This window comes from Schistocerca gregaria, chromosome 8 (assembly GCF_023897955.1).
Source record: "Schistocerca gregaria isolate iqSchGreg1 chromosome 8, iqSchGreg1.2, whole genome shotgun sequence".
Classification (NCBI taxonomy): Eukaryota; Metazoa; Arthropoda; class Insecta; order Orthoptera; family Acrididae; genus Schistocerca; species Schistocerca gregaria.
Window position 1 is genome coordinate 165,073,908 of NC_064927.1, and position 26,063 is coordinate 165,099,970.

At 44.2% G+C, this 26,063-nt stretch overlaps 1 protein-coding gene across 1 annotated transcript in view; it reads left to right on the forward strand.

The window, feature by feature from the left end:
* Positions 1 to 26,063, forward strand: part of LOC126284454 (uncharacterized) — a 191,458-nt gene that overhangs the window by 94,973 nt on the left and 70,422 nt on the right. The window contains exon 3 of the mRNA XM_049983374.1: positions 14,802 to 14,922. Coding sequence (XP_049839331.1) covers positions 14,802 to 14,922 — 121 coding nt within the window. The remainder of the gene's footprint in view (positions 1 to 14,801; positions 14,923 to 26,063) is intronic.

The following is a 26,063-nucleotide window of genomic DNA, read 5'->3' on the forward strand; positions in this document are numbered from 1 at the left end:
TCCAGTTTCCTTTCCATTCCTTTTACCCCATATATCCAGGGTTGTAGAAACCGCTGTTATAAGTAGCTCTTCGTGCGGCAAAAATTAGTAACTGTGATATATTTTTTAAAAAAGTAGTTGCAGTTCGCCTTAGCAGCTAAAATAGTGACAGTGACTCCCTTTCAGTCGGCTCTGTCGTCGGAACAAGATACAGCCAGGGCAAAAGCACCACAGGCGAAAAGATAAGAGCTGATGCTAGTGCCATAGAGACTCGCCACCAGCACCACGGGCGGCGCTGAGGATGAAGATATCGACTTCTCCTCGGCCAATTGCCGGTCGAGAACAATCCGCCAAAGACCGGGCGACAACGGACAAAAACCTACTCGGAAGATAGAAGAGTAGTTTTGGGTGTTTGGTTATAGATCATCGTCTAGGGCTCACTCCTACGGGGAACGTCGTTTAGTGAGCTCTTACAAGTGAACAGACAGTTGTTGTAAATTGTATTTGCTATGTACTGTGGAGTTTACCTGGGATTATTTACACCTAGCCGTTGAGGGCTGTTTTTTTTGTTATATTATATGCACTGTTCATTATTCGACAAGCCACAAAGATAAATAAACCTTTTTAACTTATTTCTGTGACTTCGTTACTAATTTGTTGGAATGTTGTAGACGCTTCGATATCTTATCCTGTTACCTGACCCTGGGTCATAACTGTGTAATAGTGGCAGGGAGAAAGTTTCCTAGTGGTGTACGGCAGCAGAAGCCGTTTCACGAACTCACGAACTCGGCCTACCGTAACAGCAGTGGCAACTAGGCCTCCATAGCAGTAGCGACGAGGCTGTAACAAAACTGGCTACGAGGGCTTACAAAACGGTGCATTCTTGCAGTGCGAAAAATTTCAGAGGAGGTTGCGACGTATCGGATTGGACCATTCCATCGTAAGTGATGGCCCAGAATTTTCTCCAAGTTCTCTGCACGAGAAGAAAAGGTTAAAGGTGGAAGAGAGTCTCTGAACAGCATGGTAATGTCTTTTATGAGCGCTTGATTGCATTTTAGATGCGTTCAAGTTCAAGCCTATGTTTTGCGCTCACTTACCTACGGCAAGTAAATCAGCAGTTATGTGCTGGATAGGTGCACATAGGTTTGTTGGACGTCTACTTGGATACAACTGAAGGTCGCAGAGTGTAGTTTGCGTGGGGGAAAAAATTGAAGTATTCAGGGAAACAAGAGGAATGATTAAACAATCTCTACTTGATACCACTTAAAAAAAAACCATTAGTATTCCATGAAACATCTCAGTCACTTTTGTGCTGGAAAAGGAAGTCGACACCTCATGGGAGAAAAAGAGCTAATAACACACTATGTACCCTCATTTACTTTATTTGGATTTCGCATGCAATTTAGCAATTTTGCTAATGCACAGGCAGTGCATTATGAACAGGTGCTCGATCGTGTTGAAAGATGCAGTCGCCAGCCCCGAATTGCTCTCTTACAGTGGGAAGCAGGAAGGTGCTTAAAACATCAATGTAGGCCTGTGCTGTGACAGAGCCATGCAAAACAAGGGGTGCAAGCCTCCTCCATGAAAACCACAACTGCACCATAATACCACCACCTTCACATTTTATTGTTGGCACTACACAGGCTGACAGGTGACGTTCACCGGGCATTCGCCATACCCAGACCCTGACATCGGATCGCCACATTGTGTACCATGATTAGTCACTCCACACAACGTTTTACCACTGTTCAATCGTCTAATGTGTACGCTCCTTACACCAGACGAGGCGTCGTTTGGCATTTACCGGCGTGATGTGTGGCTTATGAGCAGCCGCTCGACCATGAAATCCAAGTTTTCTCACCTCCCACCTAACTGTCATACTACTTGCAGTGGATCCTGATGCACTTCGGAATTCCTGTGTGATGGTCTGGATAGATGTCTGTCTATTACACATTACGACCCTCTTCAACTGTCGACAGTCTCTGTCAGTCAACAGACGAGGTTGGCCTGTATACTTTTGTCCTGTACGTGTCCCTTCACGTTTCCACTTCACTATCACATCGGAAACGGTGGACCTATGAATGTGGAAATCTCGTGTGGAGACGTATGACACAAGTGATTCATAATCACTTGACCACGCTCAAAGGCCGTGAGTTCCGCGCAGCGCCCGATTCTGCTCTCTCCCGATGTCTAATGAGTACTGAGGTCGCTGATATGGAATAACTGGCAGTAGGTGGCAGCACAATGCACATAATATGAAAAACGTCGTATGTTTTTGGGGCTGTCCAGATACTTTTGATCACATAATGTAGGTTATGTTGTAAATAAGATCTATTGCTTTTTCATACTTACTTGAGAAACAAAGATACAAGAAAGGCAGTCATCCTTGTTGTTGCCGCCATGGGAACTAAACAATATTTAATCGATGCAATTTTTACTTTCCTTCTGTACAAAGTTTTTTGTGGTGGTGAAGACAAACAGATGGCGATCTCTCTAATGTTGCTTACGTTACAGTCATTTGTTTAGCGCACGGGTGCTCAACTCCTCGATCGCGGTCGACCGAACTATCGCAATGGCTTTATTAGTCGATCTTTCAGTACTTTTGTCCGCAATCTGTTTAAATGTGCTGTTTTCCAAAATTCCAATTTGTTGACAGTTCTGCACAGTATCTTGTGGTGATAAATCTGACGATAATGGTCCGCCTCTTTCGCCTCCATCTGCATTTCACCGGCTTCATAACGCTCGCGCCAAGCAAGTTTTATTTCCTCCTGTTTGGTGAGGTCACTACTCGCAATCTGTATATAACTTAGTGCATTATGAGGGGGGGGGGGGGTTGCGGTGTGAGGGGATATTGCTCAGGGTTTTCTGTGACAAGCTGCACCTCCAGTAGGCAATGTCAGTACAAACCTCTATTCCAGTCTCCACGAAACAAGAACGTCCTCGACGGAGGTAGTTGTCAATTAAATACTTCGTGCTACGGAAACCCTAGGTGGATGTTTGTATTGATATGTCGAATAACTGCCTCAGAGTGCGTAACGTTCGTTTTGACAAATTATTCACCAGGCTATAATAAACTGTCAATGATGTAGAAAGCCAAGTGCCTCACTATTTTTCAGCAGTTTTGGTGGTCTCTATTTTAATTTTTTTCGTAATTTTAATGTCTTGAAAATTGAGTCGTAGGCCATGAACTTTTGACGGAGAGAAAATTAGCTTTCATGTGTTTTGAGTAATTAAAATGAATTATTTTTGTTACGGTATATTTTTGTGTTTAAACCCTTATGAATTTTTAAGTTAGTAGATCTATAAATGGACTAAATTGCATGTACCCTCGGTTTAGCAGTTTCTTCGACCCAAAACTACGATTTTACACAACCCTCTTCCCATGGTTTCTGAAAGCAGTAACTCATATTCGCACAATGTAGTGCTATGCGCGAAGCAATCGCTAATACGGACGTATCCCCATTCAGCGTACCAAGTTATTTCCCCGTTATGAGTCTACGAGGGCAGACAGGTTGTCCGTCCCGCAAAATCAAGGCTGTATCAAAAAAATACTGAAATCAGGACATAATTCCGTCGGTAAATTCATTTTTAAATTAACATCTCTTCATCGAGAAATACGCCGAGTGCGTTCATATTAGTCTGTTTTACTTCGCGATATAAGCACAGCAAGACTCAGTTTTCGCTGTAATATAATGATGATCAATGGACGTTTTCAGTAAAATAGACATAGAGCTGCTTCCAGTGTAGTAGCGTAAATTACAAAATTAATTGTCTTGTAGATGTTACAGAGCAACACCAGAGATCGTGATTTGACGAAATAAATCCTATCGAGTCCTGAAACGCTGAAAAAAGTTATAATCATTTTAGATCAAAAATAAGAAATTATAAATCGGTGCACTAGTCGCATAAAAGCTATGCACATCTTACAGCAAGTCATGTAGAGTAATTCAAAGTTTTTTTTTTCTTGTAGCGTACGTTTATAAACATTAAAAATTTGTGGTAAGTCCTATAACTTAAACTAACTTACGCTAAAGTCAACACACACACACACACACACACACACACACGCCCGACGGAGGACTCGAACCTCCGACGGTGGCAGCCGCGTGAACCGTGACAAGGCGCCCAAGACCACACGGCTACATCGCTCGGTGTACGTACGGTTATAAACGTGTGCGTTAGCCACCTCAAGCAAATGTGCGTTTGTTGTACTCGACGTTTCTCGTCGTTTTTGTGAGATGTACTGAAGCTACAGTGTTCATTTTTGCCACGCCGGTGTTCAAGATGGGGCAAAATCAGCTAAACTGCAAAATCCGTGTAATTCACATATTTATTTGCTTATGTATATAAGCCGACTCCACTCAATTCCTTTGTCTTCGAGTAAAATCTCATGCGCCATATAAATTCATTTCGAAAATATAGGAACAAAGACTTGACACAAAATTTAAAGGTTTTTTTCGTTTGGATTTTATAAAAACTCGTGCAGTTGTTCTGAGATATTTTGCAGTGTTTAATCATCGTTTGTAGACATAACATGGGTGCTTTTCAGGAACGTGATGCATTGTGTAGTATTGTATAGTCAACTATTAACTGTGCTGTTCAGCAACTTTGCCCTCAAGATCCTTGTTCACAACTGACAGTTCCTAATTTTAATTAAATATTTACGTGAGAAAGGTATATTTATGAGAAGATTCTGACGCTTGCAAAACTTTTTGTAAATTACGAGCGTTTTGCGCAACCTATTTCGTGATACATCGGTGTTTGTGATTTACAGTTACTCTACATACGTAAGATATTATCTCACAGCAGTTCCCTCCTTCAACGGAAGTATATAGTATCTCCACTTACCGCAAATTAACACTACTATCTAATTTTCTTACAGACCACAATCTGAAAAACGTTTCAGGGAACCACTTAAACTTATAACAAGTTTTCTGTGGTCGTAATATCTATCTCATTTTTGGTTGTAAATAGTTTTAGTTCCTGACGGCTACTGGTAATACTTATAGCTTACCAGACTAATAAATTAAAAGACTATGAGAAAGCTTCATAAAAACAGTTTTTTTTGTTATTCTGTAAAACACTGTATCAAGCATAAGTTATTCGTTTATTGTTCTGCAAAATATTGCATGAGGTATAATTCAGCCTCACTGTGTTTGCTCTTCTCGGGCAGGGGATAAGTTGGTTGCTATTCGTATGCAGCTGGAAATCACTATGTCTCCTGTCAAGTGATTAGAGCCTGCTACGAATGCGCGTAGTTGAGAGGGCTACTAAGAGTTGTGTAGTAGAGGTACCAGATGTACCTGTCCTGTGGATACTGCAGGAAATACAGGAGCCATCATTACTCGTCCACTTGACTGTGAGTGGTATTGGAATGGTAGGTCTAGGTGCCATTTTCAGAAGCGATACAAATAATTGAGAACTCAGGATGTTCCACCAATCCAGCTAACCAACAAGTTAGAGGTGATGTCATCCACTGAAACCGAAACTGAGCCAATGAGATTCACTTCACCTGTTGGGAAACCAGCTGTGATCTGTGTCAAGGGGCAACGGCGATTCAAACACACGGCGAATAATGGTACACCTTAGGGAAATGGCAGCAAGGGGTGGATAGTAACATCAGGAGCACTCAATGTCTATGCTCGTGGCCTCATTCAATATGTAGAAGACATTCTTCCGGTAACCATTGAGGGATCAGGGTGCCACTAACCGCAATTGTGGTGCACATAGGAATGCCTGTTGTCTGGGCTGTGAGGTCACACTCGGATCATTCCAATGACTAGCACTGAAGGCTGTTTATTCAGTTTCAACGAAGCACACACTCGGCAGCATTATTCCCAGAACAGATCGTTGCCTACTGGTTCTGAGTCGAGTGGAAGGCTTGATGCGGATACTGCAAAGGTTCTATGACAAGATAAGCTTTAGCTTCCTAGACCTGCGACATAGGGTTGAGAACTGTAGGGTCTCCCTAAATGTGTCATGTCTGCACGAACAACCAGAGGCACTAGACAGTTAGCTGAGTGTGGGGTTCAGACATTGTTTTGTTTTAGATTCGCCGAACTCTCCAACCAACCCAAAATAAGATTCAAGGAAATTTCCGTTGCATGTAAAAGCATTAAAATTCTAGCATTCGCAACAAAGTTCCACAGCTTGAACTGCTCGTTAAAAGAATTGAAGCTCACATAATACTGGGTACAAAAGACTGGTTAAAACCTGGATTTGATAGTGGTGAGATCATTGGGAAAAATTTAAGTGTATACTGAAAGAATAGGAAAATACGAAAGGGAGTTGGTGTATTTCTCACATCCACCAAGACAGAAACTGAAGCTGCTTGTGAGAAAGTCTGGGCAAAGCTCATTATCATGGATGGGCATAAAATTTTAATGGAATCCTTGTACTGACAATCGCACTAGTACTGGGACGACGGTATTCTTGGGACAATTTTTACATATATCAGTTTGACGCAAATTAATTAATTGGCCCAATTTCCCCAGTGAAGCAGTGCTGTAGCGTACTGCTAGAGGAGACAAACTTATTGATAAAGTGGAGTATGTACATTTACATCTGCATACGTAGTGCGCAAGCCAGCATACCGTGTGTAGCGCAGAATACCCTGTACTACTACTAGTCAGTCCCTTTCCTGTCCCACTCGCAAATAAAGCGAGGGAAAAAACGGCTGTGTATACGCCTCCGTTTGAACCCTAACTTCTCGTACTTTATCTACGTGCTCCTTTTGCGAAGTACATATCGCGGTTGTAGTTTCGTTCGGCAGTCGGCGTCAAATGTCGATTCTCCAAATTTTCTGAATGATGTTCCTCGAAAAGAACGTCGCCTTCCCTCCATGGATTCCCGTTTGACTTCCCGAAGCATCTCCGCAACACTCTCGTGTCCTTCGAACCTACCGGTGACAAATCTAGCAGCCTGCCTCTGAATTGCTCCGAAGTCGTCCTTTATTCCGAACTGGTACGTAGCTCATACACTTGGGCAGTACTGAAGAATCGCTCACACTTGCGTCCCATAGGCGACCTCCCTTTCAGATGAACCACACTTTCCTGAAATTTTCCTAATAAACCGAAGTCGATGATTCGTCTTTCCTGTCAAAATCCTCGCATGATCATCTCACTTCATACCGCGTTGCAATGCTAGACCCAGGTATTTAAACAACGTGATTGTGTCAAGCAGGACACTATTGAAGCTGTATCCAAACATCACGTCTTTGTTTTCCCTAATCCCTATTAACTTACATTTAGAGCTGGTACACTCCTAGATAGGAGAGCTAGGAACACTCTTATAGCCTTCTTGACGGATTTATGAACTTTCGTAACCACATTTGGTATAATTACATCTTGACCAGTAATGCGTGCCACTGTACTGACTTTGTCGATAAGGTTCGGTCGATTTCTAGCTATAAGGTCTAAGATATATCCATTGCTTGTAGGCTACCAAACTAGCTGCTCGAAAAAGTTTTCAGAATACGTGTTCACACATTCCAAACCCGTCTGTCAGTACGCTCCACAATGAATCCATAGAAGTCCCGGTTTATAACCGGCAAGTTAAATGTGAAGCCAACTAAAAATTTTTGTTTGCAGTCACTCATCTCCAACACCTGCCCATACATAACAGCATTATCAGCAAACAATCGCTGCCCACCCTGTCTACCAGATGGTTTATGTGTATAGAAAATAATAGCGCTCCTATCACATGTCCCTGGGCACTCCTGATGATACCCTTGCCTCTGATGAGCACCCACCTTCGGTAACATGATATTGGGTTCTACTACTTAAGAAGTTGTCGAGCCGCACACGTATTTAGGAGTCTGTTCCACGTTCTCGTACCTCCGTTAATAGTGTGTAGTGAGGCAATGTGTCAAATGCTTTCTGGAAATATAGAAATATGGAATTCGTCCTGTCACTTTTCATCCATATTTCGCAGAATATCATTTACGAAAATGGCAAGCAGAGTTCCGCACTAGTAACGCTTTATAAAACAGTGCTGATTTGTTGACATAAGCTTATCGGTCTCAAATATATATTGTTCCAAATGAGAATATGTTCAGTGATTCTGCAGCAAACTGATATTAGGGATACTGATTTGTAATTTTGCTGGTCCTTTCTTTTATCCTTCTTGGGTAAAAGAGTCACCTGCACTTTTTTTCCAGTCCCTTGGGAATTTACGCTGGGCGAGTGATTCGTGATAAATGACACTAAGTCAGTGCCGTAGAGTGCTCTTTGTAAAACGGAATTTGGATTCTATCCGAACCTGGCGACTTACTTGTTTTCAACTCTTCCAGCTGTTTCTCTTCGCCAGGGATGCTTATTGCTACGTCTCCCATATTTGTTAGATGGTCAAACGACAGATGTTTCTACGGTTCTCCTGCGTGAGCGATTTCTTGAATGCGAAATTCAGAACTTCGACTTTCATGAGAGTAGTTAACGAGTGAGTGAATGGAAACCTTAGATCCTCTTAGCCATTTTACTTGGGATCAGAATGTTCTCCGGGTCTCATCCAAATCTTTTGCTAAAGTATGATACTGATAGTTGTGGTATACTTCGTGGTTAGATATTTTCACAGACAAATGAATTTCTACTATGCTATGCCTGTCGTCATAAGCGCCTTCTCTTTTGAATCGGGAGTACAAAAACGTTTGCTTCCTCAGAATTTTCCGAATTTTGTTGTGTAACCATTGTGGGTCTTTTGCGTCCTTAATCCACTTACTGGGCACGAAGTTCTACAGACCACGATTTACAATCTGTTTAAACTCTGCCCATAATTCCTCTACATCCATCTTACTGGAACTAAGTGGTGTCATTTCAGGTGTCTTAGTGACATGCTAAAAACTGCTTACCTGCTCTTTCTGGTAGGAGAACTCTCCTAGCCTTCTTGACGAATTTATTAACTTTCGTAACCACAGTTGCTATAATTACAACTTGACCACTATTCCCTGTCACTTTATCGACTCGGTCGATAAGGGTCGCTCTGTTTGTAGCTACAAGGTCTAAGATATTTCCACTGCTTGTAGGCTGCCAAAGTAGCTGTTCTAAACAGTTTCCAGAAAAAGTGTTCGGAAGTACTTCCAAGACCGTCTGTCAGTATACCTTGCAATGAACTCACGGAAGTCCCACTTTATACTCAGTGAGTTATAGTCACCTCCAGCTAGTATTGCATGATCTCGTTATTTACGGGCTACTAACCATAGACTTTCTTTGAATGAAGCTAGAGCTGTCACAGCGGTATGGGATGGCCGGTAAAAATATCCAACAATTAACATGGTCTGACCTACTCCTGTTATACGCAACCAGATAACACTCAACTTAGACCTCAATTGAAATAATACTTTTGTCAAGTGCAATGAACACTCCCACTCCTACGACATTTTTCCGATATGCCTTCTACTACACGATAAATATCTTAGAGCTTCCTGCTTTATGTTTCAGCCAGCTCTCGCTCTCAAGAATAATTTGAGTACAGGTACATTCATGGGGAGCTGTGAATTCGGAAACTTTGTTACGAATACTTAAACAATTTACTGATAAAATTTTGACATTCGGAGTATCTTTACTCTGAGCGCCATCAGATTTCCTTTTCCGCGTATCGACCGGCGAGTGTTCATCAGAGTACGTCAAACTACAGTCTAGCTAAGAAACCTCCATGTACACTGCACAAATACTCTGTTATCCGAGTAGATGCTTCCTTTGTTTAGTGCACCCCTGACGTATCGATCGGTAGGTCGTTTTCTACAGCAGCGGACACGTCGCAAATGCGTCAGTTCTCCTGACTTCTTGAGCCGTCTAGATTATCCTAATAAAGCTGCAATGTTTCCAAATCTCTCGAAAACGAACTACTGCACAGTACTTTATTTTATGGACAGATTTGTCCATTGTGTTTCGGCTCCTCTTGCGGTGTGCTACGGTCCTATGGCGCAGGGAATTCAATATGCAACAGGTTTGTAATCATATTCCAGTAAACAAACAAATAACTACATAATTTTATTTCTTACAGGTGATAAATTAAAACTTTATGACTAACTCTTGTATCACCTCGTATACTTAATTCTTTCTTTGTAAAACTATGTACACCTACCTTTATTCATAGCTGTTACTTTCTTAACAACTGTGGTATGTATTTCAGAATAAAATGCAGTCGTCAGTTGCACAAGGAGAAAACATTTCTTTTCCACTTCTAACTGATTCATCTGTCGTCTTCAGAAACTTAATATTGATTTAGTAGATGACAGTACCTTCATCACAGAAGCATAATACCATGAATTATAAGAAAGGACATACAAAGAGGTGACAAAAGTCGTGGCATATCTCCTAATATCCTGTCGGATCTCCTTTTCCCGGCGTAGTGCAGCAACTTCACTTGGAAAGTTCTCTGCAGTAATATTGAGCGCTGCTGCCTCTATAGCCGTCCATAACTGCGAAAGAGTTGCCAGACAGCATTTTTTGCAGCAAATGAACTCTCGATTATGTCCTATAAATGTTCGATGGGTAGCCAAATCATTCGCTCAAATTGTCCAGAATGTTATTCAAACGAACTGCGAACAACTGTGGCCCAGTGACATGGCGTATTGTCATCCATAAAAATTCTGTCCATCAGTGGCAGCAAATGGTCTTCAAGAAGTTGAATATAACTATTACCAGTCGATGGTCGGTTCAGTTAGACCAGAGGATCCAGTCTATTCCATGTAAATACAGCCCCACAGAGCTGGCACAGTGCATTGTCGTCAACTTGAGTCCATACCTTCGGGGATCTGTGCGACAATCGAACCCCCACCATCAGCTCTTACCAATTGAACTCGGGACTCATATGACCAGCCCACGGTTTTCCTGTCGCCAAGAATCCAACCGATATGGTGAAGAGCCCAGTAGAGGCGCTTCAGGCGATGTCGTGCTGTTGGCAAAGGCACTCGCGTCGGTCGTCTGCTGCCACAGTCCGTGAACGCCAAATTTCGACTCACGTCCTAAGGGATACGCTCGTCGTAAGTCCCACATTAATTTCTGCAGTTATTTCAAGCAACGTTGCTTGTCTGTTAGCACTGACATCTCTACGCAAACACCTCTGCTCCCGGTCGTTAAGCGAAGGACGTCGGTCACTGCGTTGTCCGTGGTGAGAGGTAATGCCTGAAATTTGGTATTCACAACACACTCTCTGTCTTAGAATTCCCTAACGATTTCCGGAATGAAATGGCTCATACGTCTAGTTCCAACTACCATTCTGCATTCAGCGCCTGTTAATTTCTGTCGTGCTGCCGTAATCACGAAAGCTTTTCGCATGTATCATCTGAGTACAAATGACAGCTCCGCCGATGTACTGCCCTTTCATATCTTGTGTACGTGATACTACCGCCATCTGTATACGTGCATATCGTTATCGGTCACCTCAGTGGATATTACATATAATAACTGTAAGCGCAATATTGTATTTTTATTTATTTATTTATTTACTTACACGTCAAGTTCCGTAGGACCAAATTGAGGAGCAAATCTTCAAGGTCATGGAACATGTCAGTACATGAAATTACAACATAAAAGTAAAAACGGGTAAAAATAAACAGTTTATGAACCCGAAAAAGTCCATAAGTTTAAGTAAACGCAGCCAGCAATACAACAAGAATCAGCTTAATTTTTCAAGGAACTCCTCGACTGAATAGAGGGAGTGACGACTGAAGGAACTCTTCAGTGTCGATTTGAAAGCGCGTGGGTTACTACTAAGATTTTTGATTTCTAACGGTAGCTAATTGAAAATGGATGCAGCAGTATACTGCACACCTTTCTGCACAAGAGTTAAGGAAGTCCGATCCAAATGCAGGTTTGATTTCTGCCGAGTATTAACTGAGTGAAAGTTGCTTATTGTTGCGAACAAGTTAATATTTTAACAAGAAATGATAGTATGGAATATATATACAGGGTGTCCATAATGAGACTCAAACATTGGAACTCATGAAATCTGAGAGGAAACACAATTTATTGACGAACAAATACAGGGAAATCATTACAGCAGCTCATCAAGTTTTCATACTCAGGTGGACGGTGCAGTACACTTGAACATGGGCACCACGGGTAGCGCGAAGAATATCAAGTCTATAATCGATTTCGTGCCATGTATTGCAGAGCATCTGTTCTGTGACAGACTGGATGACAATTCTTATGCGCTGTTTCAAGTCTTGCAGGTGCTTTACTGGTGTAGCGTATACCCGGGCTTTCACATAACCCCACAAGAAAAAATCGAGGGGGGTTATGTCGGGCCAAGGAATTGGATCTCCGTGGGCAGTCCATCGTTGCGGGAATGTGTCATTGAAAAGTTTTCGGTTATCAAGGCTGCAATGGGGTGGTGCACCGTCCTGTTGAAACGTCACATTTGGCTGCAGGTGTGTTATCTGTGGCACGGCAAATTGTTCCAACATGTCGAGGTAGATGGCTCCATCCACAGTCGGCTCCTGAAAGATAAACGGCCCAACAATGATATTTATCATCAAACCACACCACATATTAACTTTCGGACTGTCGCGCATGTGTTCCCTGGATACACGTGGATTTTCGGACCCCCAGATGCGCACATTGTGACGATTGACAGCCCCTGACACGTGAAAGGTTGCCGCGTCAGTAAACAATAAAAATGTCTCGTCAGCGGCAGTGCGATCAAACATGACACATGCAAATTCTTCTCGCTTTGGTCGATAATCAGGCTTGATTTCTTGCACAATCTGCACTTTATATGCGTACAAACGTAATCGCTGATGAAGCACTTTGTGTACTTTTGAACGCTTCATACGAAGTTCTCGTGCTGCCTGTCGCAATGTGTTCTGTGGACTTTGTTCGAATGACCGCCGCACTTGTTCCACATGATGTTCACTGAGCCCAGGCTTACCACCACCATGCCCTTTCGCAACACTCCCAGTAGCCAAAAAATGATCACACCACTACTTTGCAGCCTTGAACGACGGGGGCGCTTTGTTGTAAACTCGACGAAAGTTTTGTCTCTGCATACCACCAGACCACTTGTGCACGCTCCTTCATACCCTCCATTTTACAAAAACAACTGATTGCACCTCCACTACGGCCACTTGGCGTATCAAATTTGCACACCACAAACTTGTTGAGTTGCTCTGTTTACCCCATGAGGATTCACAGGTCCACCATCTGAAATGAGAAAGATATAGGATATTAAAATGTTGGAGTCTCATTGTGGACACCCTTTATTGAGAGGCCAATGTCAAAAAACCCAGACTAGTGAACACAAGTCGAGAAAAGGTTCACGAACTTACATCGCTTATTGGCCGAACCGCCCGTTTCTGAGCCAAAAATATCCTTTTAGAATGGGAAGAGTTACCCCAAAATATAATACCATACGACATAAACGAATGAAAATAAGCAAAGTACACTAATTTTCGTGTCGAACGATCACTCACTTCAGATACCGTTGGAACAGTAAAAATGGCAGTATTAAGTCTATGAACAAGATTCTGAACGGGGGCTTTCCAAGACAGATTACTATCTATCTGAACACCTAAAAATTTGTACTGTTCAGTATCACTAAGCATGTGACCATTTTGTGAAATTAATACGTCAGGTTTTGTTGAATTGTGTGTTAGAAACTGTAAAAACAAAGTGTTATTGTGATTTAGCGTTCTTTATTTTCTACAAGCCATGAACTTAGGTCATGAAAATTACTATTTGAAACTAGTCCAATGTTCCACACTACATCCTTTGCTACGAGGCTAGAGTCATCAGAAAATAGAAATAATGGTGTCACCGCCAGACACCACACTTGCTAGGTGGTAGCCTTTAAATCGGCCGCGGTCCGTTAGTATACCCTCGTGTCGCCACTATCAGTGATTGCAGACAGAGCGCCGCCACACGGCAGGTCTAGTCTAGAGAGACTCCCTGGCACTCGACCCTGTAGTACAGCCGACTTTGATAGCGATGTTTCTCTGTCTACATACGCTCCCATTTGCCGAGACGACAGTTTAGCATAGCCATCAGCTACGTCATTTGCTACGACCTACCAAGGCGCCATATTCAGTTACTATTGATATTGATATTGTGACTCATGTACCGTCAAGAGCGACGTTCATCATTAATGGATTAAAGTTAACTATCAAACTAATTACGTCCGCTTTCTGAATTCTAATTCCTAGTCATGTTCAGACCTCACGTCACTATAGTTCTTCCCTCCTCACGCCAGCCTGGGTGAGCTAAAACGCGTGTTGGCTCTTCTGCCAACACAACAGAAATATTGTAGAGTTACCCGTAATACTAGAGGGCATATCATTTATATAAATAAGAAACAGGAGTGGGCCCAATATTGATCCCTAGGGACCGTACCCCACTCAGACCCCACATCACAGCAATTCTCATCATAGTGAATAATGACCTTTTGCTGTCTGTTGCTAAACTAAGAGGTGAACCAGTTGTGAGCTACTGCCCTTATTCTGTATTGGTCCAACCTCTGGAGCAATATTTTGTGATCAACACATTTATATGCAACAACTTGACTATGTACACGAATGTGATCCATTAACTGTAAATTACCAGTCTGTGTTTACAATTATCGGATACAATATGTAAATTTTTTGACATGTCTTGTCATTATGCTTTTGTGATGAACATATTGTCATCTACTCAAAAATCTTCTGAAGACGACAGGTCAGTCGGTTGATAACCGTAAAGGGAAGAAAATTTTCTGATTGTGCAAATGACGACTAAATTTTCAGAATAAAACTATATGCACCGTGGATGAAGAGCGGAATTTTGCTCCATTGCCAGAATGCCCCTTGTGTGGAACTTATACTCACCACCAGTTTGTGCGCATGCCCACAGGGTGGCTGGGTATCCCTCTGACGCTGCTGGTGTTTACGCTGCAGATCTACACGGCGCTGCTTCTGGGCCGCTGCTGGATCATCGCAGAGACTCTACATCCGGATATCGTCTACGAGAGCAGGTGCGCTGTTCTAAGTCTAGACTCACTCGAATAAAAACTCTGGTCACAGCAAATTAGTCGCTTTAGTGCTAACACCGATTTATACGTTCACTGAAGCAAGGAACGTTAATCCGATATACAACTATGACATTAGGGACGGAGCTGAAGCTTGGATGAAGGGAAGAATGGGCAAGGAAATCGACCGTGCCGTTTTCAAAGGAGCCATCTTGTCATTTGCCTTAAGTTATATTGCCTGTGAACACCTCGAAAAATACGAACAATAGGGATGAGTAGCTTATTGGGGTGAAACTGTAGAACAATAGGGGCCTTCTTGCAGAACATTTTGATATGCGAGGGCTGTCCAGTAAGTAACAGACGTTTTCAAACAAAAAATTAAGAATATGGAATAAACAAATTTTATTATCCAGAATGAGATTTTCACTCTGCAGCGGAGTGTGCGCTGATATGAAACTTCCTGGCAGATTAAAACTGTGTGCCCGACCGAGACTCGAACTCGGGACCTTTGACTTTCGCGGGCAAGTGCTCTACCATCTGAGCTACCGAAGCACGACTCACGCCCGGTACTCACAGCTTTACTTCTGCCAGTATCCGTCTCCTACCTTCCAAACTTTACAGAAGCTCTCCTGCGAACCTTGCAGAACTAGCACTCCTGAAAGAAAGGATATTGCGGAGACATGGCTTAGCCACAGCCTGGGGGATGTTTCCAGAATGAGATTTTCACTCTGCAGCGGAGTGTGCGCTGATATGAAACTTCCTGGCAGATTAAAACTGTGCCCGACCGAGACTCGAACTCGGGACCTTTGCCTTTCGCGGGCAAGTGCTCTACCATCTGAGCTACCGAAGCACGACTCACGCCCGGTACTCACAGCTTTACTTCTACCAGTATCCGTCTCATCTGAGCTACCGAAGCACGACTCACGCCAGGTACTCACAGCTTTACTTCTGCCAGTATCCGTCTCTACGCAGAAGTAAAGCTGTGAGTACCGGGAGTGAGTCGTGCTTCGGTAGCTCAGATGGTAGAGCACTTGCCCGCGAAAGGCAAAGGTCCCGAGTTCGAGTCTCGGTCGGGCACACATTTTTAATCTGCCAGGAAGTTTCAAATTTTATTATGTAAATTTTAAAGGTGCAGTCTTAAGCCATTTTTCTACATAATCGACATTCAAAATGAGGCAGTAATTATATCGCGGCACAAGTTTTTCAGTACCGTCTCTGTAGAAATCTGGGGCCTGCGATCGGAGTTTAGGAACCCACGTAGTACAAAATTTGTGACAACCAAGCGTCTCCGCCATAGTTTTATGCACGAAACTGTGAAATTTTAGGGAGAATGTTGTGAAAGTTCCGTAATCGTGAAACGATGATTTTTACAAATTTTGTCGTTAGTTTTCATCACCAGTTTGTCAGTCACAAAACTAGGCCTAACACTGCGATCCTCATCGTGAACACCGTGCCTTTTTAAACTCAGTCCACCATTGTCTCACTGGGCTTTCACTCGGTATTCCTTTTCCTTGCAGATCGCAAAGGTCGCGATAAATTTCAATTGGTTTGCAGTTTTTTGCCAACAAGAACGTAACCACAGAACGCACTTCACAAGTCGCGGCATTATCTACTCCAGCGCACATTTTAACACGCTACAGTAAGTAAAGCAGCCACACTGACGACATGCTACCACCGCTCGATGCACAGTGAGTGTGGGAACGTTATGGCACCAAGATGATGGCTGCAGACCCGCTCGTCGCCGCGATAGATCAACACGCCTATTACTTTTTGGATAGCCGTCGTACAATTAATCACATTAGTTCTCATACTGACTTTTCTATATCTGCCAGCCTACACTTGGAATCTGCGAACCAAATATCAGCCCATTTAGATGCATGAAATTTTAGGTACACATTAACAGTATGCCTATCTAAAAATTAGACTAGAATCATGTCATTTCAATCAAAATTTTTTATTGTAGCAATATTTACATCTGTCAGTCAAAAGTAAAGTTACTTTTTTATAATTAATGAGTATGAATTTTTTACTCTGTCATAAACATGTCAGGAAATTAATTTCCAGGAAATTGAATTCAAGGTTATGCGGGGTATTAAAACATGAACCACGGTTTTAAGACTTTGTAGCATTGATTACATTCAACTTAAAATTATAAATAATACATCGCACGAAAGAGAATCTCTGTTTTGTATATTTTCCGAGGTGCCGGGGAGGAGAGTTGGGATGTCCACGTAATGCCACAAAAATCTGCATCTGCAAGGCAAGTACACTCTATCCCCCTTGAGGTGCCGCTTTCTCTATCGCTTTATGGGCAATAGTTTACGATGACAGAATTATTTGTACCACCCAGAGGACAGTACAAGAGTTGTCACCTGCGTCATAATTTATTTTCGTGATAATTTGTTTAATTAAGATCCCCCAAAATTATATGGCAGAGGGACAAGATATTAAACGTCATACGTTAACTATTGAAGTGATAATCAGATTGGGTATCTCTACAAGATTTATTTTCTTAAGAGATAGAGATAATTTAATAGCCAACGTAGTGATTCTGTAATATCATCGACGATCAAAGGTAGCTGAGAATGAGCTGTTGGCAAAGTGCAGACCCACTATGTAACTACGGATCCCTGCGTTATTCTTCAAATAGCTTAAAAACATGGCTACGCAATGAACAGTGATCGAGTAAGTAGCTGTGCGCGGGATGATTTATAGCTGCGCACATGCAAAAACCCTTGGCTTGGCGCAATTCTGTGGTGCACGTAACTGTCAGCATGAATAAACCAGTTCGTTTTTTGCCGGTGCTGTGAAGTTGAGTCGCTCTTAGGTGTCAGCACTGGGTTGCTGTCCAGGCTGCAAACAGGATTACCAACCTCTGTTACGAGCTCCGCCCGTGAATAACTTCTCGACCGGTCTATGACTCGGAAGATAACTTATACCTACCGCCAATTACGAATCGGATCTGCAAAACTCTATCCGAGCTGCTCCTAATGTCAATCTACCCCTCCACGATGAAGCACGGTCTCTGGCCGCCCAGATGAGACTCACCGTAAATTCTCCTCGGCGTACCAACTCTGCAAAATTAGCGCGCCTCGGCCCTGCACGCTTAAACACTTCCAATCATGGCTGTGCGCGACATCATACGCCAAATACTTGCACACCTTATGTCTGGCACAACCCCTCCAAAACCACCACGCAAAATCCAGCTGCAATGCAGAGACTTGCCGCCAGATTTGAGTGGCCTCTACGACGTCAGCATGAACCACCTCCAGTCCTCCAACCATCTCGCTCTCACATAGGTGTGAGGAACTGCATAACAACGTCTGTGTCTGGCGCCTACTTGTTGAGCATCCCACTGTGTCTGAGATCAAGTTTTGACGACGACGCCTTCAGAGTGCCTGGCGCCGAGAAGGCGACCAGTTTGCCGTACTCAGCAGTAATACTATTTTGCGAGGCACCTGACGCGTCCCAGATGATGCAAAGGCGTACTGCCGACCATGCTCAAGGACGTTCAAATAACTTAAGGGTTTGCTGCCGGGTGACGTCGCCGACCACCGCCAATATTTCTACAGGAGCACACCCTGCCATTCTCAGGGCACATCTGTAAGGAGGTAGCAATGTGCAAGGGAATTTAATACCTCGGTTAACAGAGGAGTCCGCCACAGGGCACCATGCCATTCTCGAGGCACAACTGCAGTGAGGAAGCGAAGTGCAAGGGAATTTAATACCTCGGTTCACAGAGGAGTCACAGAAGGAGTCCCCCCTGTCGGCACCCCGCTATTCTCACTCACTGGCCACCTACTTGCAACTGTCTGGCCCGACAAAACGCGGTTCTCTCAAGCGCACCGCTCCTCGCAGGGGGCCACACTCGCAGATTCATTAAAAAATATAGAAACGAGGCCAGAGACAACACCCGATATAAGTAGACCAAATGAAGTCAGAGCTCTCAGCATCTGATCACACATTATTCCTTGACTTCAATCGACACTCTCACACCGATGACATTTCGTGTGAGTGATAAAAATGGGAAAAAATGGGAGAGGACAAGTCAACAAGTGCTTGGGTCTTCCAACATGTGCACATGCACATCCACTTTTTCCTGTGTTTTTAACTAGGTAGCGCTCCTTGCAAAGATGGTGAGTACTGAACAGAAAGCTTTTTGTTTTTACAGTCCACATACAGTGATTCTGTTGTTACAGTGCAATCTGCGTTCCGTGTAATGTTCCATTGTAATCACGTAAGTAGCTCTAAGAAAACAGTGCGAATGAATTGTTCTAAAGTAGCAATTCTAGTGACGTATGTGTGGAATCTTTTAAGGAGACGCTTGTAGTCCATCCCTATGTTTGCAGCTTTTAAAAGCTCTAAGGCCTATAGACTACGGTTTACATGCGAACTTTACAAACGAAGTGTTGCTGCACGACTCTGAAGGTTTTTGGGTGGTGTCGTCTTCAGTGATGAATCGACATTTTACCTAAGCGGAAATGTGAACACAACGTATGCCCTTGGGGGGTCAGAAAATCTCCATGAGGTGGAATAGTTGCAACAGGACTCCCCTAAATTGAATATTTTAGTGCCAAATCGTGGCGGAAAGTATATGGACCTTTCTCATTCAGTGAAGAAACTGTAACTGTTATTTGTTTTCTTGATGCGTTAGAACTATGGCTCTCTCGTCAATTGGAAGAAGCTGAGACATAGAACTTTATTTGGCAGCAACTCAGTACGCGACTGATGAAACGACGTTGTACCTATGAAATGAATACCGTTAGCTGCATACAGGCATTGATATAAACCAACGGGGACAGTTAAAAACGTGTACCCCGACCGGGAGTCGAACCCGGGATCTCCTGCTTACATGGCAGACGCTCTACGATCTGAGCCACCGTTGACTTATATCAACGTATGTATGCAGCTAAGGGTATTCATTTCATATATAGACGTTGTACATGGCTGCTGAACCGGCCGCGAGGGTCTGTCTGACAGAGCTTCTTTCGCATGGCCTCCACGTTCACGCGATTGACGGCATATGGTTTATACCTGTGGGGGCTCATAAAGGATCGTGTGTATGCGCTACCAGCTGATCTACTCGTCATAAGAAACCGGATGGAAGCAGTTGTTGTAACAGTTGCTCCAGACAAGCACTCACTCGTTTATTCGAGGGGTGCCACGTGACGAATGGTGCCCTCATTGAACACCTATACGAAACGCCTGTCTCTTCATGGGACATCCACTACTATTATTCATTCTCAATGATAAAAAGCGTTACAAGTGTAAAACCATTACTTCTGTAAAGGAAAGCACTATCTACTTTTAGGACAAATGTCCCATCGTCAGGTGCACCTACGAGATTTTAAAAAATGAATAACAATAGCTATTCACATGGTTAAGATAATCAAAGCTAAACAAATCCAACAGAAATTCTTTGACAAAGATCGCTATACGGACATTAAAATGTGAGTCTACAACGGATGCATAACTAAGATTAGAATAGGTTAAAAATGTTAAAATAGTGCATCTCTGGTACATGACATACAAAAGTATGTTATTTAATCCTAAATCCTCCAAAACAGTATCGGATTTTATCATTGACATAAGAAAAACTGTTTGAGTCGCTCTTTCATTCCATGTATTATTTATAATGGTAATTTCAATGTAACAAATGCTACAAAGCCTTAAATCTCTGATACTCATTTTGAAACTCCCCATATTCGATCGGTGATTCACCTGTATTGTTACTAATACACTCCTGGAAATGGAAAAAAGAACACATTGACACCGGTGTGTCAGACCCACCATACTTGCTCCGGACACTGCGAGAGGGCTGTACCAGCAATGATCACACGCACGGCACAGCGGACACACCAGGAACCGCGGTGTTGGCCGCCGAATGGTGCTAGCTGCGCAGCATTTGTGCACCGCCGCCGTCAGTGTCAGCCAGTTTGCCGTGGCATACGGAGCTCCATCGCAGTCTTTAACACTGGTAGCATGCCGCGACAGCGTGGACGTGTACCGTATGTGCAGTTGACGGACTTTGAGCGAGGGCGTATAGCGGGCATGCGGGAGGCCGGGTGGACGTACCGCCGAATTGCTCAACACGTGGGGCGTGAGGTCTCCACAGTACAACGATGTTGTCGCCAGTGGTCGGCGGAAGATGCACGTGCCCGTCGACCTGGGACCGGACCGCAGCGACGCACGGATGCACGCCAAGACCGTAGGATCCTACGCAGTGCCGTAGGGGATCGCACCGCCACTTCCCAGCAAATTAGGGACACTGTTGCTCCTGGGGTATCGGCGAGGACCATTCGCAACCGTCTCCATGAAGCTGGGCTACGGTCCCGCACACCGTTAGGCCGTCTTCCGCTCACGCCCCAACATCGTGCACCTCTCCTCCAGTGGTGTCGCGACAGGCGTGAATGGAGGGACGAATGGAGACGTGTCGTCTTCAGCGATGAAAGTCGCTTCTGCCTTGGTGCCAATGATGGTCGTATGCGTGTTTGGCGCCGTGAAGGTGAGCGCCACAATCAGGACTGCATACGACCGAGGCACACAGGGCCAACACCCGGCATCATGGTGTGGGGAGCGATCTCCTACACTGGCCGTACACCTCTGGTGATCGTCGAGGGGACACTGAATAGTGCACGGTATATCCAAACCGTCATCGAACCCATCGTTCTACCATTCCTAGACCGGCAAGGAAACTTGCTGTTCCAACAGGACAATGCACGTCCGCATGTATCCCGTGCCACCCAACGTGCTCTAGAAGGTTTAAGTCAACTACCCTGGCCAGCAAGATCTCCGGATCTGTCCTCCATTGAGCATGTTTGGGACTGGATGAAGCGTCGTCTCACGCGGTCTGCACGTCCAGCACGAACGCTGGTCCAACTGAGGCGCCAGGTGGAAATGGCATGGCAAGCCGTTCCACAGGACTACATCCAGCATCTCTACGATCGTCTCCATGGGAGAATAGCAGCCTGCATTGCTGCGAAAGGTGCATATACACTGTACTAGTGCCGACATTGTGCATGCTCTGTTGCCTGTGTCTATGTGCCTGTGGTTCTGTCAGTGTGATCATGTGATGTATCTGACCCCAGTAATGTGTCAATAAAGTTTCCCTTTCCTGGGACAATGAATTCACGGTGTTCTTATTTCAATTTCCAGGAGTGTATAATCTTCTTGGTTTACATGTTCGCTTTCTTTTCCTGTTTCTCTTTGTTATTCTGGCCTTACCAGGTATTCGTGCGTGTCAGAGCACCGCCACCGCCCCATGTCGAGTCCTCTCTGTCCGCCTTGGTAGCTGCGCGCTCGCCACGGCGGATTGCTAACCGACTGGGCCCGGTTTCATTTCCAGGCCGGCCTGGAGATTTTGTGCGCTCGAGGACTGGGAACTGTGCTGTCGTTACATTCCTCTGCTGAGACGGTTGTATTGGCACGTATCGAAAGTCCTGCTGGTTAATGACAACCGTCACCGTGCTGGTCAGCCTGGGTGTGGTATTTAGGTGGTTTCCAAAATCTGACTAGTTGAATACTAGCTGCGAGCCAAGTCCCATCATAAGTTACATCATTCACAGCAATTTAGAAAGATTTTGCACACTTTCACACGAATAACTCTACACTCAGGCAGTTGGCGTACACATGTCTTGTCCTGGGGGCAACGGGGTGGCGACGGGCAGGATATCTGACCATCGCTTATATTAACCATGCCACGTGCTTTAATAACCGTGCTGACGCTGTACAGTTGGAGGAGAAAAGGACAAGAAAAAGAAGATGATCCTGGACTCTTTAGTTGCCTCAGGCCAACTTTGCAGCTTTGGCCACACTAATACAATTGCCAGCAGTTTGTGGCATATTCAGCCCAGAATAGGTGAGACACGTCCAGGTCAGAGGATTTCCTCATTTGCGGCCCATATAAAAAGTTATTATAAATGACTGAAGCGATTTCATAAATTCACTGTAGCTACATTAATTAAGATGTCACAAAACTCAACACTCATACAGCAAAACCAAAAACTTTTATGTTGTTACAGCCAAACTTCAGATTTCTGCCTCGAGAGCACACCAGGGAAAAATTAGGCAAGATGGCGACAGGCCCTGAGAAAGAGTATGTTGTGCTTGAAAAGCATTAACATTAGTCAGCCGTAAGAGTGTAAGGACATTTCAGAACGAAATTCCACAAAGATCCACCAACTGCCAACTCCACGCGGCGATGATATGCCAGTTTGAAGCTTTAGGATGTTTTTGCATATGTGCGAGTGAAGAAACGGTTGACCTTGTGCAGGCGAGTTTCACACGTAGCCCAGAGAAGACGACTGACAATGCTAGAAGAGAGATGAAAACAGCGCAATCGACCGTCTGGAGATCTTGAAACGAGTGAAGCTTAAGCCTTATTACTTGCAATCACTACAATCCCAGACTCCCGATGACATAGTCAGAAGCTTAGAACACTTGATAATGGCACTTTGAAGCCGAAATCATGATAGTGTAAGTGTAAATGTAACATTGCAAATAAACAGTCTAATGGCGGTACTGGTTTTAAAGAAATATATACTATGACTGTGGCCTCTCATTATGAAAAAAGTATTAGACAGTGTAGTGGTACTACAGGCAGAGTACCATCTGTATCTACCCTCTAATAGGAAATGCTCACAGCCAGAAGAGCCTTTGTGGTGCAAACGTCTTAAGGAAGCAGGCAACCATGCCGCGGAGACACACTCGTGCTTCCTACACCCAACTGAGCGCCTTTTAAGGGCGTCAAATTGTGGCCAACCGAGTAGTGGGATCGCCCTTTCCTAGAACTGCCATAAAAGTTGGAAGTGCTGCATCGGCTGTGCAACTATTCTGGTATCAGTGGTCACATGAACGTTCTCGCACTTGTAGATGATGTTCTGGACGTCCGCGCAGCACATACGCCCACCAGCATCGTCGCATTGTGAGAGGTAGCAGTGACAAATCCTACAGGCACCACAGCACAGATATACTGTGTGATCAAAATTATCAGGACATCCCAAAAAACATTCGTTTCTCGTGTTATGTGCATTGTGCTGACACCTACTACCAGGTATTCGATATCAGCGACCTCAGTAGTCGTTAGACATCGTGAGAGAGCAGAATGAGGCGCTCCACTCCGAAAGTGGTCAGGTGATTGGGCGTTACTAGTGTCATACGTCTGTACGTGAGACTTCCACACCCCTAAACATCCCTAGTTCCACTGTTTCCAATGCGATAGTGAAGTGGAAACGTTAAAGGACTCCTACAACACAAAAGGTTACAGCCCAGTCTGTTGACTGACAGAGACCGCCGATATTTGAAGAGTATCTTGAAGTGTGATAGACAGACATCTGTCCAGATCATCACAGGAATTCCAAATAATCAAGATCCACTGCAAGTATTATGACAGGCAGGAGGTGAGAAAACTTGGATTTCATGGTCGACAGGCTGCTCATAAGCCACACATAACGCCGGTAAATGGCAAACGACGCATTGCTTGGTGTACGGATCGTAAACATTGGACGATTGAACAGTGGAGTGACGATTTACGAACACAATGGGGCAATGCGATGGCAGGGGATGGGTAGGGCGAATGCCCGGTGAACGTCATCTGCCAGCGTGTGTAGTGCCAACAGTAAAATTCAGAGGCGGTGGTGTTATTGTGTGGTCGCGGTTTTCATGAAGGGGCTTGCACCCCTTGTTGTTTTGAGTGGCACTATCACAGCACGGGCCTACAGTATTGTTTTAAGCATCTTCTTGCTTCCCACTGTTGAAGAGGAATTCGGGCATGGCGATTGCATATTTTAACACGATCGAGCACCTGTTCATAATGCACGACCTGTTCTAGAGTGGGTACACGACAATAACATTCCAGTAATGGACTGGCCTGCTCAGAGTCCTGACCCAAATGCTATAGAACACCTTTGGGATGTTTTGGAACGCCGACTTCGTGCCAGGCCTCATCGACTGCATCGATACCTCTCCTCAGTGCAGCACTTCGTGAATAATGGGCTGCTATTCCCCAAGAAACTGTCCAGCACCTGATTGAACGTATGCCTGCCAAAACAGAAGCTGTCATGAAGGCTAAGGGCGGGCCAACACCATATGGAATTCTAGTATTACCGATGGAGTGCGTCACGAACTTGTAAGTCATTTGCAGTCAGATGTCCAGATACTTTTGATCACATAGTGTATATCTTCTATTTAGTAGCCTTATTCCTCTTCATGAGACGAGTGCAAAAAATATCACAATGCACCATTTACGCAAACATGACGTTATTAAAAACCTAACAAAAAGATACTTCTACTCAGTGCTAATACCCGGGGTACCATAACACGCTCACTTGTTGGAGCTGACTGTTCTTGGTGAGCACTTCTTTTGGTACTGTATATGTTCTCTGTTGCTTTATAGCTTAAAACAATGGCTCTGAGCACTACGGTACTTAACTTCTGATGTCATCAGTCCCCTAGAACTTAGAACTACTTAAACCTACCTAACCTAAGGACATCACACACATCCATACCCGAGGCAAGATTCGAATCTGCGACCGTAGCGGTCGCACGGTTCCAGGCTGTAGCGCCTAGAACCGCTCGGCCACTACGGCCGGCGCTTTATAGCTTAATGCTTGTGTTTGAATAATTTCTACTTGGATATCTGAGTTGAGATACCTCTGTCATTTTGTTAAACTGAGTTGCTAGAAACCAATCATCGAGGGATCGTGAAATCGATCCACCCACTGGTGGGCGAAAGGGGGAAGGGGCAAAATGGATCAATTTTTAGAAAAATTGCTAAATTACATGCGAAATCCAAATAAAGTAAATGAGGGTACATAGTGTGTTATTAGCTCTTTTTCTCCCATGAGGTGTCGACTTCAGCACAGGCTAACATGGATACCTCCCCTCAGTGCAGCACTCCGTGAACAGTAGGCTGCTATTCCCCAAGGAACGTTCGAGCACCTGATTGTATGTATGCCCGCGAGAATGGAAGCTATCATCAAGGCTAAGAGTGGACCAACACCATATTGAATTCCAGCCAGGAGTCCGGATACTTTTGATCACATAGTATCTGAGGGCTTGTGAACTCTCATGCGTCAATAAGAACTGTTGCGGACCGGTTATTAGCAGTGAGACTACGGGCACACCTCCACCCCGCCTCCCACTCACAC